We start from the raw sequence: 15,821 nt of genomic DNA, 5'->3' as shown, positions 1-15,821 counted from the left end.
GTAGCTGAGGCTGGTCACAAACCTGATCCTCCTGTCTCAGCCTTCCAAATGCTGAGATTACAAGCGTGCGCCCCCACACTCAGTTTTTTTTTCTTTTTGTGGTACCAAGGATTGAACCCAGGGGCATTCTACCACTGAGCTACACCCCCAGCCCTTTTTTTTATCTTTATTTGGAAACGGGTCTCACTGAGTTGCAAAGGGCCTTACTAAGTAGCTGAGGCTAGCCGTGAACCTGTGCTCCTCCTGTCTCAGCCTCCCAAATGCTGGGATTACAAGTGTGCCCCACAACGCCTGGCTTTAGGAGGCCATTTTGAGAGTAGTTTAAGAACAAGGGCTCTGGCTGCTGTCCTGGCCTGCTTTCCCTACCTGACCTACCTTGGATCACATCCTGCCCAGAGAAGCAAGTCCAAGAGAGGACAGGAAGGGTTTAATTTAGCCTTTGCACCAAGCACAGAGCAGGTTTTCAGTCACTGGAGCATGGGGCTGCCTAGTGTCTGAGGCAGATGCAAGACTGTACCCAAGACAACTTGCAGTCGTGTTCAAAATAGTCCCAGCTTGTGTATGGCCTACAGGAAAAATCTCTCAGCTTTACATCTCTTTTGCATTGCTAGGGCTCTACCCTTGTTATTGTGTCCCCTACATACTTTGTGATACCCCCAGTCCTGTTGCCCTGTCCCCCATCCATGTGTGTGCATGTCTCAGAAGCTCTGGTTTCTGTGTCTCCGGTCCCTTGCCCCCATTCCAGAAGCCTTTGTCGCCCTAGCTCTCCTCTCCACCCAGCCAGCCAGTCTTCACCTCACCACCTCCATTTTCCTCTCTTCCTCCCAGACTGCCCGGTACCTGGGCCTGACCTGGAGATCAATCCCACCCTGGAGTCTCTGTGTCTGAGCATGACAGAACACGCCTTGGGTGGTGAGCATTTCCTCTTTCCCTGACCCAGCTCCCACCTACCCAGCGTCTCCACCTCTGAGCAAGGAACTCAGTCATCCTGAGGGTCCCAAGGGGAGGCCTGGCTCCAGGGAGGGCCCACCTGGGATGACAGGCCACGTGAGTGCCTTTTCCTCAGGTCTCCTGCCAGCTCCTGATCTTCCTCCCTTCCTCCCTTTCTTATCACAGATGGGACAGACAAAACTTCCACCATCTGACGGGACCCACAGCCCAGCGCACCCATAGGCTCCCGGGGCGGCGGGCGGGGGCCAACCCCCAACGGGCTTCTCTACGGCAGCGAAAGGGTGGGCTGGCTCAGCTATACATTCTAATATTTTTCTACTCTCTCACCCTTTTAACTTTTGTTTAACATTGGCACATGCCTTACTCACTCCCAGGCCTGTGGAGAGATCTCTGCTGAGGCCAGGGGACAGAGAGGGCAGCCAAGATAAAGGGGCAAGGACTGGCTAGACTGCCTGCCCCTCCATCCCTCCCACATCCCCCACCTGGCCTTGGCTCACCCCTGCCTCCTCCAGACCATTGACTGCTGGCCCCTCCTCAAGGGAGCAGACTCCCCAGACAAACTGACCGCTACCTTGTGGAGCCTGCTTGAAGCCTTTGACATGGTTACTGGAGAGGAGCTGGGGAGAGGAGGGGAAGCATTCTCCCTCCCCTCTCCATTCTAGACCATCCCCACTCCCATCATTCCCTGAGGACAGGCACCACCTTCCTCTCACCTCTTGCCCTGTTTTATCAGAGGTTCTCTACAATTAATTTCTTAGGCCTATTTAAGATACATATTTATATAGTTCTTAACGGTTTTTCTCTTTGATCATTCCCCATCATTTTTAAATCCCCAGGCCTCTCTTTGAGCCAAGACAGTGGGGGAGGGGGCCTGAACTTTTTAAGTGGAGAGGGCAGCGCCCCCTCCCCCAGAACCCCCTCCCCTCTCCCTCCCCCAGCCCTGGCTCCTCAGATGCAGAGGTTGAAGGTGGCAGCCAGGGCAGCGGTGAGATCAGGGAGTCTGTTGCCTTAACATCCCCTTCCCCCACCAACACACTCCCTTCTTCACTCCTAGGTCTGGTGAAAGACTTGGGGGTTAGGAATATGGGAAAGGGGATTGTTTGGTTTTTGGTTTATTTCCCACCCCACCTTTTCTTTCAACCCCCCCGCCCCATTATGTCATGACCTCATATAAGTGGAACACTATATCATAATCCAGAGGTGCATCCCAGCCCAAGTCACACAGACCCTCTGGCCCCTGTTTCTGATGAGGGTTTGTACTGGGGCCAGATGGAGAGAGGATTTGGGGGTTCAGACTGTGGGGAAGCCAGGGTTCTTCATTCCAGCCTTCTCTTCCTCCTCAACTTACCCCCTCATTGGGACATCCTCAAGCTTTTCACATGGAAAAGGAAAAAAATGTTATTTTTAGATACATTTTATGAATAACTTTTGTTATGAATATGGCTGGTAACCATTGTGTATGTTATTAAAGATACAAAATGTTGGGAAAAAACAAAAAACCAAAAAAAAAAAAAAAAAAAACCACCACCCTCCCTGCACTATCAGCCCATTCCCCAGACTTTGCTCCTGCCCCCCTGGTCTGTGGACCTTCCTCCACTCTGAGCCCAGGGAAGGGGAAGAGACCAGGGGGTAGAGCAGCCCTGGGGACCTGCCTCTGGGTCCCCACTTCCTCTCCCAGTGCCGGGCTGGGTGGGGTGTCAGGTTTATTTATGTACCTCTTGCACACTCATCAACCTATGCAAGTCCCCACCCCGGCCCCTCCATGTTTCTGTGCCTTTGCTCATTCCCCTCAAGCTCCCAGGGCTTGTCCAGCCGCCTCCCACTAGCCACAGGAAGTGGGATGGATGGGCCACCTTGTTTGGAATCAGCAGGGTGTCCCTCTTGGGACCCTCACCTCTCCTTGGCTGGTCCTATTCTGTCCACTCCCCGTCAGGGTGAGCTGACTCTGCCTGGCACTGGGAGGTGGTGAGGGACACCCTCCCCCACACAAAGGGAGGTGAGAGCGAGCTGCCCCCTCCCCACCTGACAGCAGAGTGTAGGACGCAGGCGGCCCCACTCTGATGGGCAGGACCCTGACCCTCTCCTGCTCCACCCCCCCCCCCAGGCCCTCCTCCATGATCTCGCCTTCCCTACTACTTGTCCCCAGCCCCACTGGCAGAATCAGCTTTGAGTAACTGTACAGTTTTTCTCGCTGTTGGAAAAGACTTATTTGTTGGAGTTTCACTTGTTTAATGGTCTGGGCTTATTTTGGAAAAAAAAAAAAAAAAAAAAGATCCTGATCTTTGTTACGTTCCGTTTCATGGGAAATCCAAGGGTCTTGCGCTCCTTGAGCATCAGGGTGGGACCAGGAGGTGAAATGAGATCCAAGGCACCAGGAGGAAAAGTCAAGAGAAATTGGCTTTATTAACAGCATAGGTGAAGAAGGGGGGGGGACAAAGTGAAGGGCTCACAACAGACAACTGGAAAAGTGCCTTCCTCCTCTGAGAATGGTGTTTGTGCCAGCCCCTTCGGAGGCCCCAGGGCTCAGTCACTGTCACTGTCAGCCTCGCTGGACTCAGACGCTGCAGCCTCATTGCCATCCTCCTGCACTGAGTGCTCGCTGCCACTGGGGAAGGGGCTGGCGCTGCGGCTGCGACTCCGGCTCTGGCTCCGGCTCCGGCTCCGCTGTCCGCCCCTGTCACTGCCGCTGTCCGAATCATTGTCACTGCCACCACGGGGCCGTCCTCTATCCTCATCATCAGAATCAGCATCGTCCTCTGAATCAGCATCACTACCGAAAATCTCCTCTTTGTCCCGGGCAGCCCGGGCTTCATCTTCACTGCTCTCGTCTTCAGCGCTGCCACTCTTGTCACTTGCCTCATCCCTGTCGCCCTCTTCCCGTTCACTCTCACTGCCCGAGCGCTCGTCCTCGCTGCCCTCCTTCTCACTGCTGCTGCCCTTCTCGTTCTCCTCATCTGGAAGGAGCAAGAGGAGTGAGACCAGGTGCCCCACCCTTTTTTCCCCATAGTACTGGGGATTGAACCCAGGGGTGGTCTACTTCTGAGCTACATCCCCCAAACTTTTATTTTGACACAAGGTCTCACTAAGTTGCTGAGGCCAGCCTTAAACCTATGATCCTCCTGTCTCGGTGTCCCAAGTACTGGAATTACAGGCCTATGCCACCACATCCAGCCCTTTTTATTTTGGGCAGGGATTTCAGGCACATGCCACCACACCAACCTTGGCCTGGCCCTCTTTACCTGAGCCCCCAACTTCTTTCTCTTCTGCTTCCATCTCTTCTTCTTCCTCCTCCTCGGGTTCGTGGTTTTCCAGCTGAGCCTTCCGTGCCTCCTAGAAGTAGCAGGATTGAGAAAGGGGTTAGGAGGATGTTCTGTCAGGCCCCTGTCCTCTCCTCAGCCACCACTACCCTCCCTATGGATGCCCTAGGCCAGTGGTGATTGTTACCTGGGCTTCTAATTCCTTCTCGTTCATATCCCGGTGTTTGACCACAAGCAGGGCGTTGGTACCAGACTGAACCCCAGCCTTGGCCCGGCGCTTACTAAGACGCACCCTACAGTGAACAAGTTGCAGGAAGAGGGTAGAAGATGTGGTTAAAGATTGTTCAGGGCTTGATCTAGTTTCCAGTCAATGCCTGGTTCAGAGCACACCAGGGGAAGGATTCTATGCTATATACATCTGAGATACATGTATATATGTGTGGTACATGTGTGTGTGTGACCAACACTTGAAAAATAGAAAAATATCTGGATTTCTGGCTTTTTTCTTTTTGGGGGGTACTGTGATAGAACCCAGGGGCTCACCTCTGAGCTACACATCCCAGCCCTTTGTGTTTTGTGGTGCTGGGGATGGAACCCCGGAGCCTTCTACCTCCAGCCCCACCCCCTTTTATTCTTTATTCTGAAACAAGTTCTCACTAAATTGCAGAGGGCCTAAGTAACTGAGGCTGACCATGAACCTGAATCCTCCTGTCTCAACCTCCCAAGGGGGTTGGAATTACAAGCCTGCACCACCATACCAGGCTCAATTTATGGCTTTTGAAAACTGGGAATTTATGGCCCCACGGGACCTTTCAATCCCTAGCATATATAATAATAAGGATCTGGTGCCCTTCAGAAGTTGCCAAGAGCTTGAGATCACCCAAGTCCCACCAGCCTTCTGCCTTCTTTCACATTCTCTGCATGGCTCTGGTTTCAGGACTTCTAATCTTGGGCTTTTGTTTTTTGTATATGTGGTACTAGGGGTTGAAGCTAGGGACACACTACCTCTGAGGTATATCCTCCTGCCCCTTTTATTACTTTGTTTAAAACAGGGTCTCACTAGGTTGTTGACAGTCACTACTTGCTGAAGTTGTCCTGAAACTTGTTATTCTCCTGGCTCAGCCTCCCAAGTACTGGGATTATAGGCATGTGCCACCATGCCCAGCTTGATTTTAGCTTTAAATAGAAATTCAGTTATGGTTCTTAAGTCTTAGACCAGGTGCCCTAGTACAGCAGTTGACTTTCAGTCCTCGTAGAAGAGTTTTGGAAGCTGGGGTGGTGGCACAAAGCCAGGCATGGTGATGCACACTTGTAATCCCAGTACTTGGGAGGTTGAGACAGGATTGTGCAGGCTCAGAGCCAGCCTCAGCTTTGAGACCCTGTTTCCAAATAAAATATAAAACAGGTCTGGAAGTATAAACTGGAGGTAGAAGGCCCCTGTGTTCCATTCTCAGTACTACCAAAAAAAAAAAAAAAAAAAGCTTTGGGAATACACTTTCGAAGCTAAATATCAAGTAGTTCACTTAAAACATATGCTACCAGGCATAGTGGTGCACACTTGTAATCCCAGCATTCCGGAGGCTGAGACAGGAGGATTGTGGTTCGCAGCCAGCCTCAGCTACTTAGTGAGGCCCTTTGCAACTCAGTAAGACCCTGTTTCAAAATAAAATATAGGGCTGGGGGTGTAGCTTGGAGGTAGAATGAATGGCCCTGGGTTCCATCTCCAGTATATACACACACATATGTGTGTATGCCATATACATACATATATGCCGACTTTCTACATTATCACATACTCTGGCTATGTTTACTTATAGTCACATGAAATCTCAAACTCTTACTGGGAACATTGGCTGTCTAACCTACACAAAAGCTCTGAATCTCTGAAGAATTTTTTTTCCAATTTCTCATATTAGAGCCAGATCCACCCATGTGTGTGATCAGGCTTCTGCTGCTCTTGTTTACAAATGCATATGATAGGTGCCTCAGGCTTTAAGTGCCCCAGTAAAATACAAAGCCGGGCTAATCAGATAGGAGGAGTATGCCAAGTACCTGGTTTCCAACTCATTGTAGTAAACCCCATCACCCTCTCGAAAGATGAAGAAGTAGTTTTCCTCATAGCCCTTGCTAGCCTTGTTCTTCACGTTCCAGTTGTACTCTCGAGCAATCTTGTAGTCATACCTGAGGATAAGGGCACAGATCAGCACCACGTCATCTCTGAGGAGGAGGAAGAAAGGGGACAATTTCCAAAACTTAAACCCAACCCACGCACACATCGTCTGGTGCATAGTCCATTTCCTCCTCTTGGTCCCGTTTTCGTTTTTTCAGTGTCTCCTCCACAGGTAGGAAATAAGCCACAAATTGGTTCCCTTCCTCATCCATCATGCCCCTAGTTGAAAGAACAGGGATGGTAAAGGGTGAGGGCAAAGGGGTGGTAAGGGGCAAGCTGAGGTGGACAGGAGGACCACTGACCTGATCATCGCCTGAGACATCATCTCTAATGCAGCAGCACCACTCGTGTCCTTGGGGGCTGGATCTGAGTCAAAGATTACCTGAGCACATGGGTTGATCCACATCTGCAGGGACAGAGGGCACTGGGGTTGGTATGGAATAGTGCACATGGGAGGCTCGCCTCCTGCCTCCTGCCCTGGGCCTGACCTTAAAGTCTGGGAAGACAGGCATGACCTCCACTGGTGTCACTCGGGGCTTGCTGTAATGCTGGGAGATCTGATGGGAGCAAAAACAGGGTGAGCAGAAGGAAGAGCTCCAGCCTCACCTGTGTTGTGCCTCTCCTCATCCCATTCCCTCAATTACTGATTTCTGGGCATCCTCAAAGGTCTTCTCAATGGCTGTGATCTGGCTATCCCTATCTTTATATATTTCTTCCTCAGTGAACTGCTGCTTCACAGACACCCCAATCCTAGGAGTAAAGAGAAAGACCAGGCCATTAGGGGCCACTGGATGTACCTGAAATTTCCACCTCCCTTCCCTTCCTATCTGGAACTTACTTGACCTCAGGCTTCTCATTGGAGATGCCATAACGATTGAACTCAGTGGAGATGTACTCTGTCTTCCGCATCCATGGCACCACCTTTGCATGCTGCTGGGATCTGGGGTAGTTGGTAAGGCATCTCAGGACCCCACACAGGACACCCTCCTGCCCACAGACCCCATTCCAGACCAGACAGTATCCACCTGGCATCCACTCACCTCTTGGAGCTGGTGGGGGCCTGAATCTCCTCTTCCAAAAGCTTCTCATCAGCTGGATCCAGGAGAACTAGAGAGCGAGGAGGCAGGAGGACCATAAGGGAGGTCCAGGCCTGGCCTTTGCTGGCCTAGAGTGGACCCTCCCTGTCTCCCCACACACCATTCGGATCGATGCGGTAGGTGTCAGGGTTGATGAGATCAATGGTGACCCCCAGATCTGGCTCAGTCAAGAGGTCATGTTTGTGCTGTTTCTCCAAAGAAGTCGCTTTGTACTGGACAAACCTGGGTGGGGAAACACGTCCACTGTATTTTCCTGATTCCAGCTTCACCTCACACCTCCACTTCCCAACAGCTAAACTGAGGAACTTGGAGTATCCCCATGTTAAATTCACACTAAACCGAGCATGGTGGCACATACCTGTAATCCCAGTACTTGGGAGGCTGAGATAGAAGGATCACAGGTTTGAGGCCAGTAATTTAGCGAGACCCTGTTTCCAAATAAAAAATGAAATAGGGTTGGAGGTGTAGCTCAGAGGTAGAATGCCCCTGATTCAATTCCCAGTATCACAATAAAAAAAATAAAGCTGGGCTGGGGGTGTGGCTTAGAGGTACAATGTGTCTGAGTTCAATCCCAAGCACCAGGAAAAACAGTCTAAGGCTAACTCCACTGGGAAGGTTCTTAAACACTGCTTGCACCATTCATTAGTGTTTATCTACTATGCACTGGGTAGGTACTATGCTAGGCCCCAAGAAAAAGAAGTAAGACAGGCAGCCTTTGCCTTTAAGGAACTTTTTACTTCTGAGTAGTTTCCCCACTGCAGATCTCAGTCTCACCTGTTCTGGTCGAAAGGGTAGGTGATGAACTTGGGGTCAAAAGGGATGTCAGGGAGACTATTGCAGTACTTGACTCGGCAGACCACTCCAGACCTAGAAAAAACAGTGACTCAAAATTGGCCCTTGCTGACCTACCTCTGCTCCCAGCCCTCATGCCCACCCTCCTGGGGAAGCACAAGTAGGGCTCACCTCTCAGGCAGAGTCCGGTGAGAATTGGGCCTGTTAGGGAAAAGAAAGACACTGACAGAACGATGCAAAGAATGGGATTCGCAAAGTCAAAGAGACTTCTTCAATCTGTTAAAAGGTGGAAGGAAGGTAACAAATATACCCCTTCTGGTAGGGGTGTTCCAAGTGCTTTCATGGAGGGAGCTTTTCCTTTTGGAGGAAGTGTCCCCAAAAGCTGTAATGAGTGAAGCCAAGTGCTCAATCCCACTTGGAGGCGATACCTTCCAGTGCTTTAATAAAAGAACCACGTACTCAATCGTTTTTGGAGAGGGATCTCCAAAGGGTTAACTGGAGGGATCTAAGCACCCACAGCCTTCTGTACAGTCTCCAAGGGCGCAATTTCTGAAGGCGACGGCAGAGGAAGGGGCAACACACGGTCCCAGAAGGAACCCTCCCCCTCCGCCAAAAGACGAGCCCTCCTCCAGGTCCGGGCAGCCGTGGGGGCCCGTGACGTAAACAGACACCCCCGCGCGATCCCCCGCCTTGCCGAAGCCCTACGCCTACCTGTGGCCATCCTCCCGCTGGGCCTGGGTCTGGATAGTGGGCGCCATAGCGACCGAGCGAGCGCGGCCCGGATGGGGTCCTTGCTGCGCCGCAGGCGGACGCGGAGGGGCGTGCCGGCCTCGGTGGACGCCTGGCCCGCGGCGGCAGGACTCGGGATGGCGCCGCTCTCCGCGAGGAAGGCCCGGGGTGAGGTGGGCAGGCCGGAAGGGCTCCGGGCAAGGCTCGCTGGACGCTCAGGCAGCGCCGGGGACAAACTCGCAGCTCTGCGCTGCCAACTGCCGCCAAGACGCCGAGGCCCCGACAGGTCGCCTCAGGCCGCGAGGCCTTCGGGGAAATGGGGCCCGGCTCACCGCCACACACGGATTGGCGAGCTGTGGGCAAGGGGTGGAGCGAGGGAGGACAGGCCTCTCATGATTGGTGAAAGGATATCCCGGCCCGGACATCGGGTTGGAGATTGATGGAAGGTGGGGCATCTCCTCTCCTTTCATTGGCTGAACTATCCGGGAGGCGGAGCTAGCTAGCAAACGGGGCCCACCGACGAGACGCACTTGTGACGCACTTCCGGCGCTCTAAGTGAGGAAGATGGCTGCGCCCCCGCAGCAGGCTTCAGCGGCTTCTTCGGCTGCCGGTGTGTCGGGTCCGGGTTCGGCTGGCGGCCCGGGCCCCCAACAGCAGCCGCAACCCCAGGCACAGCTGGTGGGGCCCGCCCAGAGCGGGCTCCTGCAGCAGCAGCAGCAGGACTTCGATCCTGTGCAGCGCTATAAGATGCTCATCCCGCAGCTGAAGGAGAGTCTACAGGTAATAACCGGGACCCGCGACGAGCCGAGAGATTTGGCGCTCTGATTCCTAGAGGGCCTGCTGAGGGGCTGTTAGGGAGACGTCGTAGGCAGGAAGGAATAAAACGTTCTATTTTTTACCGTGCGCGGTGGCGAATGCCTGTAATCTCAGTATTTGGGAGGGTGAGACAGGAGGATCGAAGGTTTGAGGCCAGCAATGCTGTGTGGATTGACAGTGTGAGATGGGGTCGGAGTATATGTTGAGGTTAGAATTGGAGTGGGAGGCCCGGCGTGGTGGCGCATGCTTGTAATCCCATTCGGGAGGCTGAGACAGGAGGATTCGGGTTCGCGAACAGCCTCAGCTACTTAGGCCCTTTGCAACTCAGTAAGACCCTGTTTCAAAAGAGAGAATAAAAAAATAGGGCTGGGGGTGTAGATCGGAGGTAGAATGCCCTGGGTTCCATCTCCACACCCGCGAAAATTAAATAAATAAATAAATAATAGGGGTAATGCCCCTGGGTTCCATCCCCAGACCTTAAAAAAAAAAAAAAAAAAGAATTGGAGTGGGAGGGCGTTTAAAAGAGGAACGTGGCTTCCTTCATTAAAACCTGTGGAAAGACCGGAACATTCTACCTCTTGAGTTATACCCCCAGCCCAACATTTTTATTCTTTTTGGAACAGGGTCTCACTGAGTTGCGGAGGGCCTCTCTAAATATCAAATATCTGAGACTGCCCAAGAACCTTCAATCCTCTTATCTCAGCCTTCCAAATACTAGGATTACAGGTGTGTGCCACCACGCCCGGCGTGGTACACACTTCTACTTTTTTTTTTTTTTTTTTTTTTTTTTGAGGGTACTGGGGTTTCTGGAAGCCCTTCTACCTCCAGGCTACACTCCCAGACCTATTTTTACATTTTTATTTGGAAACAGGGTCTCCTAAGCCAGCACACACGGCTGGCTTCGAACCTGTGCGATCCTCCTGTCTCTGCCTCCCAAGCGTGGGGATTACAAGCGTGCACCACCACACCTGGCCATTTTTTTTTTGGGGGGGGGGGGTACTGGGGGTGGAACCCAGAGGCTTTCTACCTCCGGGCTATACTTCCAGACCTTTTTTATATATTTTTTGGAAACAGGGTCTCACTAAGTTGCTGAAAGCCTCACTAAGTAGCTGAGGCTGGCTTCGAACCTGTGCGATCCTCCTGTCTCAGCCTCCCAAGCACGAGGATTACAAACATGTGCCACCACGCCCGGCCTTGGAACATACTTCTAATCCTAGTACTTGGGAGGCTGAGACAGGATCACAGTTTCATTGCTAGCCTCATCAACTCAGTGAGACCCTCCACAATTTAGTGAGACCCTATTTTAAGATAAAAAATAAAATAGGGCCGGGCGTGGTGGCACACGCTTGTAATCCCAGCATTTGGGAGGCTGTGACCTGGAGGATCGTGATTCGTGGACAACCTCAGCTACTTAGTGAGGCCCTCTGCAACTCAGTGAGACCTGGTTTCAAAATAAAGAATAAAAAATAGGGCAGGGGGTGTAGCTCAGAGGTCAAATGCCTCTGGGTTCCATCCCCAGACCTGGCAAAAAAAAAATAAATGTAGCTATCCCTTCTTTTTCTCCATCTCCTCCCTTTTTTTTTTTTTTCTTTTTCTTACTAGACCTTGATGAAGGTTGCAGCCCAGAACTTGATTCAGAACACTAACATTGACAATGGACAGTGAGTGCACTCCCCCCTTCCCCAGGATATCCTATCTCCACTCCAGCCATAGAAACTCTCCCCCAAGCACCAGATCCCCCCTGCCTGGGACCTCCTGCGCCTAAGCCTGGCTTCCTTATGGGCACCTGGTTGGGTAGACACTGGTGTCCCAGAGAATGGAAACCTATTCTTCAGTCCCCCTTTTATCTCTGGCTGTAGAAAGAGCAGCGATGGACCCATACAGCGCTTTGACAAGTGCCTAGAGGAGTTCTACGCACTCTGTGACCAGCTGGAGCTGTGCCTGGTAAGGAGTCTTCTGGACACTAGATGACCACAGCCCTTGCCTCAGTCCCTGGAATCTTCACAAACCATCATTTAGTCAGTCAGCTGACTCACTAGGCACCTCTTCTAGGCCAGACCTGTACTGCTGCTTTTTTTTTGGGGAGCGGGGGGGACAGGGTCTCCTAAGCCAGTGCACACGGCTGGCTTCGAACCTGTGCGATCCTCCTGTCTCTGCCTCCCAAGCGCGGGGATTACAAGCGTGCACCACCACACCTGGCCATTTTTTTTTGGGGGGGGGGGGTTAGTGGGGTGGAACCCAGGGGCATTCTACCTCTGAGCTACACCCCTGCCCAATTTTTTCTATTATTCTTTATTTTGAAACAGAGTCTCACTACGTTGTAGAGGGCCTCACTAAGTAGTCGAGGCTGTCCGCAAACTGTGATCCACCGGTCTCAGCCTCCCGAATGCTGGGCTTACAAGCGTGCGCTACCATGCCCGGCTTTTATTCTTTATTTTGTTTTTGTTGTTGTTTGTTCGTTTGTTTGTTTGTTGTACTGGGGGTGGAACCCAGGGGCTTTTCTACCTCCAGGCTACACTCCCAGACCTACTTTATACTTTATTTGGAAACGGGGTCTCACTAAGTTGCCAAGAGCCTAAGTATCTGAGGCTGGCTTTGAATCTGCGCGATCCTCCTGTCTCTGCCTCCCTAGCGCGGGATTAACAAGCATGCACCACCACGCCCGGCTTATTCTTTATTTTGAAACAGGGTCTCACTGAGTTCAAAGGGCCTCACTAAGTAATTGAGGCTGTCCACAAATTGCGATCCTTCTGTCTCAGCCTCCCAGATGCTGGGATTACACACGTGCACCACCACGCCCGGCTTGACCTGTGCTTCTAATGCTGGGGACACAGTGTTGCCCTTGCCCTTGCTCCAAGAGAGATACCAGTTTAGCGGAGTGACAAATATAACCCCACACAGGGACAGTTCAGAGTAGCCATTGCTGTGATGAGAGATGCCCAGGCCACAGTGGTCAGGGTTATGAAGGCACAGGCTGAGGGATCAAGGCTAGGATAGGGGAAGCTCAGGGAAGTGTGGAGGCCTTGGGAGGCGGAGACAGGAGGATCGCACAGGTTCCAAGCCAGCCGCGCTGGCTTCAGAGACCCTGTTTCCAAATAATATATATATATATATCATGTCTGGGAGTGTAGCCCGGAGGTAGAAGGGCTTCCAGGAACCCCAGTACCACCAAAAAAAAAAAAAAATTGAAAATGTGCAAGCCTGATTTGGGGGTACAGTGGCAGTAGTTCAGGCAAGACTACTAGTGAAGAGCACATTTATGGGAGCTTGGGACAAAGAATGGAAGAAGGGTAGGTCTTGAGAGACGGACAGGACTAAAAGCCTCAAATTAGACTTCAAGCCAGGCATAGTGGTACATACCTGTAATCCCAGTACTTGGGAGGCTGAGACAGGAGGGTTGCAGGTTTAAGGCCAGCCTTTAGCAATTTAGTGAGACCCTGTTTCAAAAAAGGGGGGCAAACCGGGCTTGGTGGTGCACACTAGTAATCCCAGTACTTGGGAGGCTGAGACAGGAGGATTGCACAGGTTTGAAGCTAATAATTAAAGGGGGGGGGTAGCTTAGAGATAGAATCTCCCTGGGTTCAGTCTCCAGTACCAAAAGAAAAAAAAAAATGCTGGGCGTGGTGGCGCACGCTGGTAGTCTCAGCATTTGGGAGACTGAGACAGGAAGATCATGGTTTGAGGACAGCCTCAGCTACTTAGTTAAGTCCTTTTCAACTCAGACCCTATTTCAAAGTAAAGAATAAAAAATAGGGCTGGAGGTGTAGCTCGGAGGTAGAATGCCTCTGGCAACACAAAAATAGAAGACTATGGCCCTGAAGTCATTGGTGAACTATGGAGGGTTTCAAGCAAGAGCGATCATGGCACAATCTGCCTTTTAGTAATATGCCCCTGGCTGGCAAATGAGGTATGTAAGAGGGATGGAGACTGGAGGGGGAGCCCCAGGAGGCAGCCAAGGCTGGGCCATGAGGAAGAGGGAAGGGCCGATGGGAGCTTGGAGGCTTTGTCAGGACAAGGGAGCTGCTGGGCTAAAGGGGAGGAGCTCTCAGGTGAGGCCCAGAGCTCTGGTTGGAATGGTAGGGTCATCCCTGAGATGCAAACTCAGGGGCCATTTTGGGGGAGAGTATGAGGGCCCAGGGAATATCAGGGAAACTAGAGACAGAGAGATGGGCACAGTCAGTGCAGAGGTGGGGAACTGAGTGGTGCACGCGGGTGTAAGAGCTCAGGGATGGCAAGAGAGAGGAGGCAGAGCCCAGGAACTGCTGCTTCAGTCTTGGGTAGAGTAAGAAGGAGGAGTGAAGCTGTGCATGGTGGCGCACGCTTGTAATCCCAGCATCTGGGAGGCTGAGACAGGAGGATCAGGGTTCAAGGACAGCCTCAGCACCGTAGGCCCTCTGCACCTTAGTGAGGCCCTCTTTCAAAATAAAGAATAAAAAATAGGGCTGGGGGTGTAGCTCAGAGATAGAATGTCTTTGTAGTTCCATCCCAAGTATTGCAAAAAAAAAAAAAAAAAAAGGAGTGACCAAAGAGGAGGAGAAAGAACAGGGGCAGGTACCATCAGGGAAGCCACCGCAGGGGCCAAGCCTAGGGCTAGGACGGGGACGTTCATCAGTCAGCAGGTCGAATGCTGTGCCAGGGCCTGTGTCTTAGACACCTGTCCTCACCCTGTCAGGTAGGAAGGTGCTTACTGAACCCATTTCTAAGGGAGAAAGCAGCCGCATGCACCACTCAGCCAGTGATCGGCTCCGGCTCCAGCCCCTTGAGAGCCAGCGCGGAGGCCAAGCGGGCCGGCCCAGGACCGCCCCGAGGGCGGGGGGCACCAGTCTGGAGTGGGGCTGATGCTGTGCCCTTGCCCTCTGCCCACAGCGCCTGGCGCACGAGTGCCTTTCGCAGAGCTGTGACAGTGCCAAGCACTCTCCGACGCTAGTGCCCACAGCCACCAAGCCAGATGCCGTGCAGCCTGACAGCCTGCCCTACCCACAGTACCTGGCCGTCATCAAAGCCCAGATTGCCTGTGCCAAGGACATTCACACTGCACTGCTGGACTGTGCCAACAAGGTCACCGGCAAGACGCCTCCTCCTCCTACTGGACCCGGGGGCACCCTGTGAGGTGGCATGGCTGGGCGTGGGGGTGGCCGGGGGAATGGGAACTGAGAGAATGAAAAGTGGCCTAAAGCATAGTTGTGTCGTCCCCGCTGATGTCTTCTTCCCACCTGAGTCTGGGCGCCGGCCAGCAGGGGGCAGCAGAGCCCGCAGTGAGCGCCACAGGGCGGGGCTGCCCTCGGCCCCTCCCCCGCCGCTGGGGAGAGGCAGGGGGCGGGTGGACTTGGAGCCCTGTGCCTCCCAGCTGTTCCAGGGGCCCAGTCCTAGCCGGGTGTGGGCGTGGAGCCCTGTCTGGCCTTCTCCCTCAAAGTTCCCCTGAGACTCCCAGCTGAGGGGGGTCTCTCTGCCTGTTTTTTTTCTCTAGCTGTCCATATGTCTCCTCTGTTGCTTCCCTGTGTCTCTGGCTTTGTCCTCTTCTGTCTCCATTTCTTTCTCTGCCCCTGTGGTTTTGTCTCCCTGTCTCTCCAAGTCAGTCCCCCTTTTGCTGCCCCCTCACTCCTGTCTAGGGCTCTGTGAAGAGAGCTAAGACACGGGGTTTAGGGAAGGGGCATCCACTGGCACAGCCAATCCCGCAGTCCCCAAACACCAGCTTCATCAGCCCACTACTTCCCAGGGTCTTGGGCCCAGGAAAGAAGAAGTAGAGGGGTCTGGGCCCTGACCTCAGCATGCCTGACTGGAGAGCAACCTGGGCCCCGCCTGCCTTCAGGCCCTGCGTCAGCGGAACTCCGATGTGGGCCATTGTGCAATCTGTGGGGCGACTGGCCCAGCTGGATCCTTGGGTCCCCGTATTTTTAGCCCCAAAGGAGAAGTGAAAAGGCCCCAGCAGGGGTGAATCATTAGTCCTAGGGAAGAAACGAGCTTTTCTGGGAAACAGGCCCCGGAGGAGTGGGCTTCAAGGGGGAATAC

General features: G+C 52.8%; 3 protein-coding genes across 4 annotated transcripts in view; 2 read left to right on the top strand and 1 right to left on the bottom strand.

Moving 5' to 3' along the window:
* SAMD4B (sterile alpha motif domain containing 4B) overlaps window positions 1-3,183 on the top strand; it is a gene marked incomplete at both ends in the record, with an annotated part of 47,761 nt that extends 44,578 nt beyond the window's left edge. The window contains 2 exons of one of the 2 annotated variants that reach the window (XM_080704579.1): window positions 829-912; window positions 3,098-3,183. In XM_080704579.1, coding sequence (XP_080560705.1) covers window positions 829-912; window positions 3,098-3,183 — 170 coding nt within the window. Of the gene's footprint in view, window positions 1-828; window positions 913-1,116; window positions 1,146-3,097 lie in introns of those variants that run through there. The other variant, XM_080704580.1, reaches the window with a different exon arrangement.
* Window positions 3,184-3,474: 291 nt separating this feature from the next.
* PAF1 (PAF1 homolog, Paf1/RNA polymerase II complex component) lies at window positions 3,475-9,025 on the bottom strand (the record flags this gene model as incomplete). Its single annotated transcript, XM_080703187.1, has 14 exons — window positions 3,475-3,905; window positions 4,191-4,281; window positions 4,396-4,501; window positions 6,261-6,389; window positions 6,481-6,597; window positions 6,681-6,784; window positions 6,867-6,935; window positions 7,023-7,128; window positions 7,217-7,318; window positions 7,419-7,485; window positions 7,576-7,697; window positions 8,250-8,342; window positions 8,439-8,468; window positions 8,979-9,025. 14 exons carry the CDS (start codon window positions 9,023-9,025, stop codon window positions 3,475-3,477), a joined length of 1,614 nt encoding a protein of 537 aa, XP_080559313.1.
* Window positions 9,026-9,560: 535 nt separating this feature from the next.
* On the top strand, window positions 9,561-14,921 carry MED29 (mediator complex subunit 29; the record flags this gene model as incomplete). Its single annotated transcript, XM_080702457.1, has 4 exons — window positions 9,561-9,776; window positions 11,415-11,473; window positions 11,672-11,756; window positions 14,679-14,921. The coding sequence occupies 4 exons, from the start codon at window positions 9,561-9,563 to the stop codon at window positions 14,919-14,921; spliced, it is 603 nt and encodes a 200-aa protein (XP_080558583.1).
* Window positions 14,922-15,821: the final 900 nt, after the last annotated feature.

Source organism: Muscardinus avellanarius (assembly GCF_963383645.1).
Source record: "Muscardinus avellanarius genome assembly, chromosome: 10".
In the NCBI taxonomy this organism is placed as follows: Eukaryota; Metazoa; Chordata; class Mammalia; order Rodentia; family Gliridae; genus Muscardinus; species Muscardinus avellanarius.
This window is presented reverse-complemented; position numbering and strand designations above follow the sequence as displayed.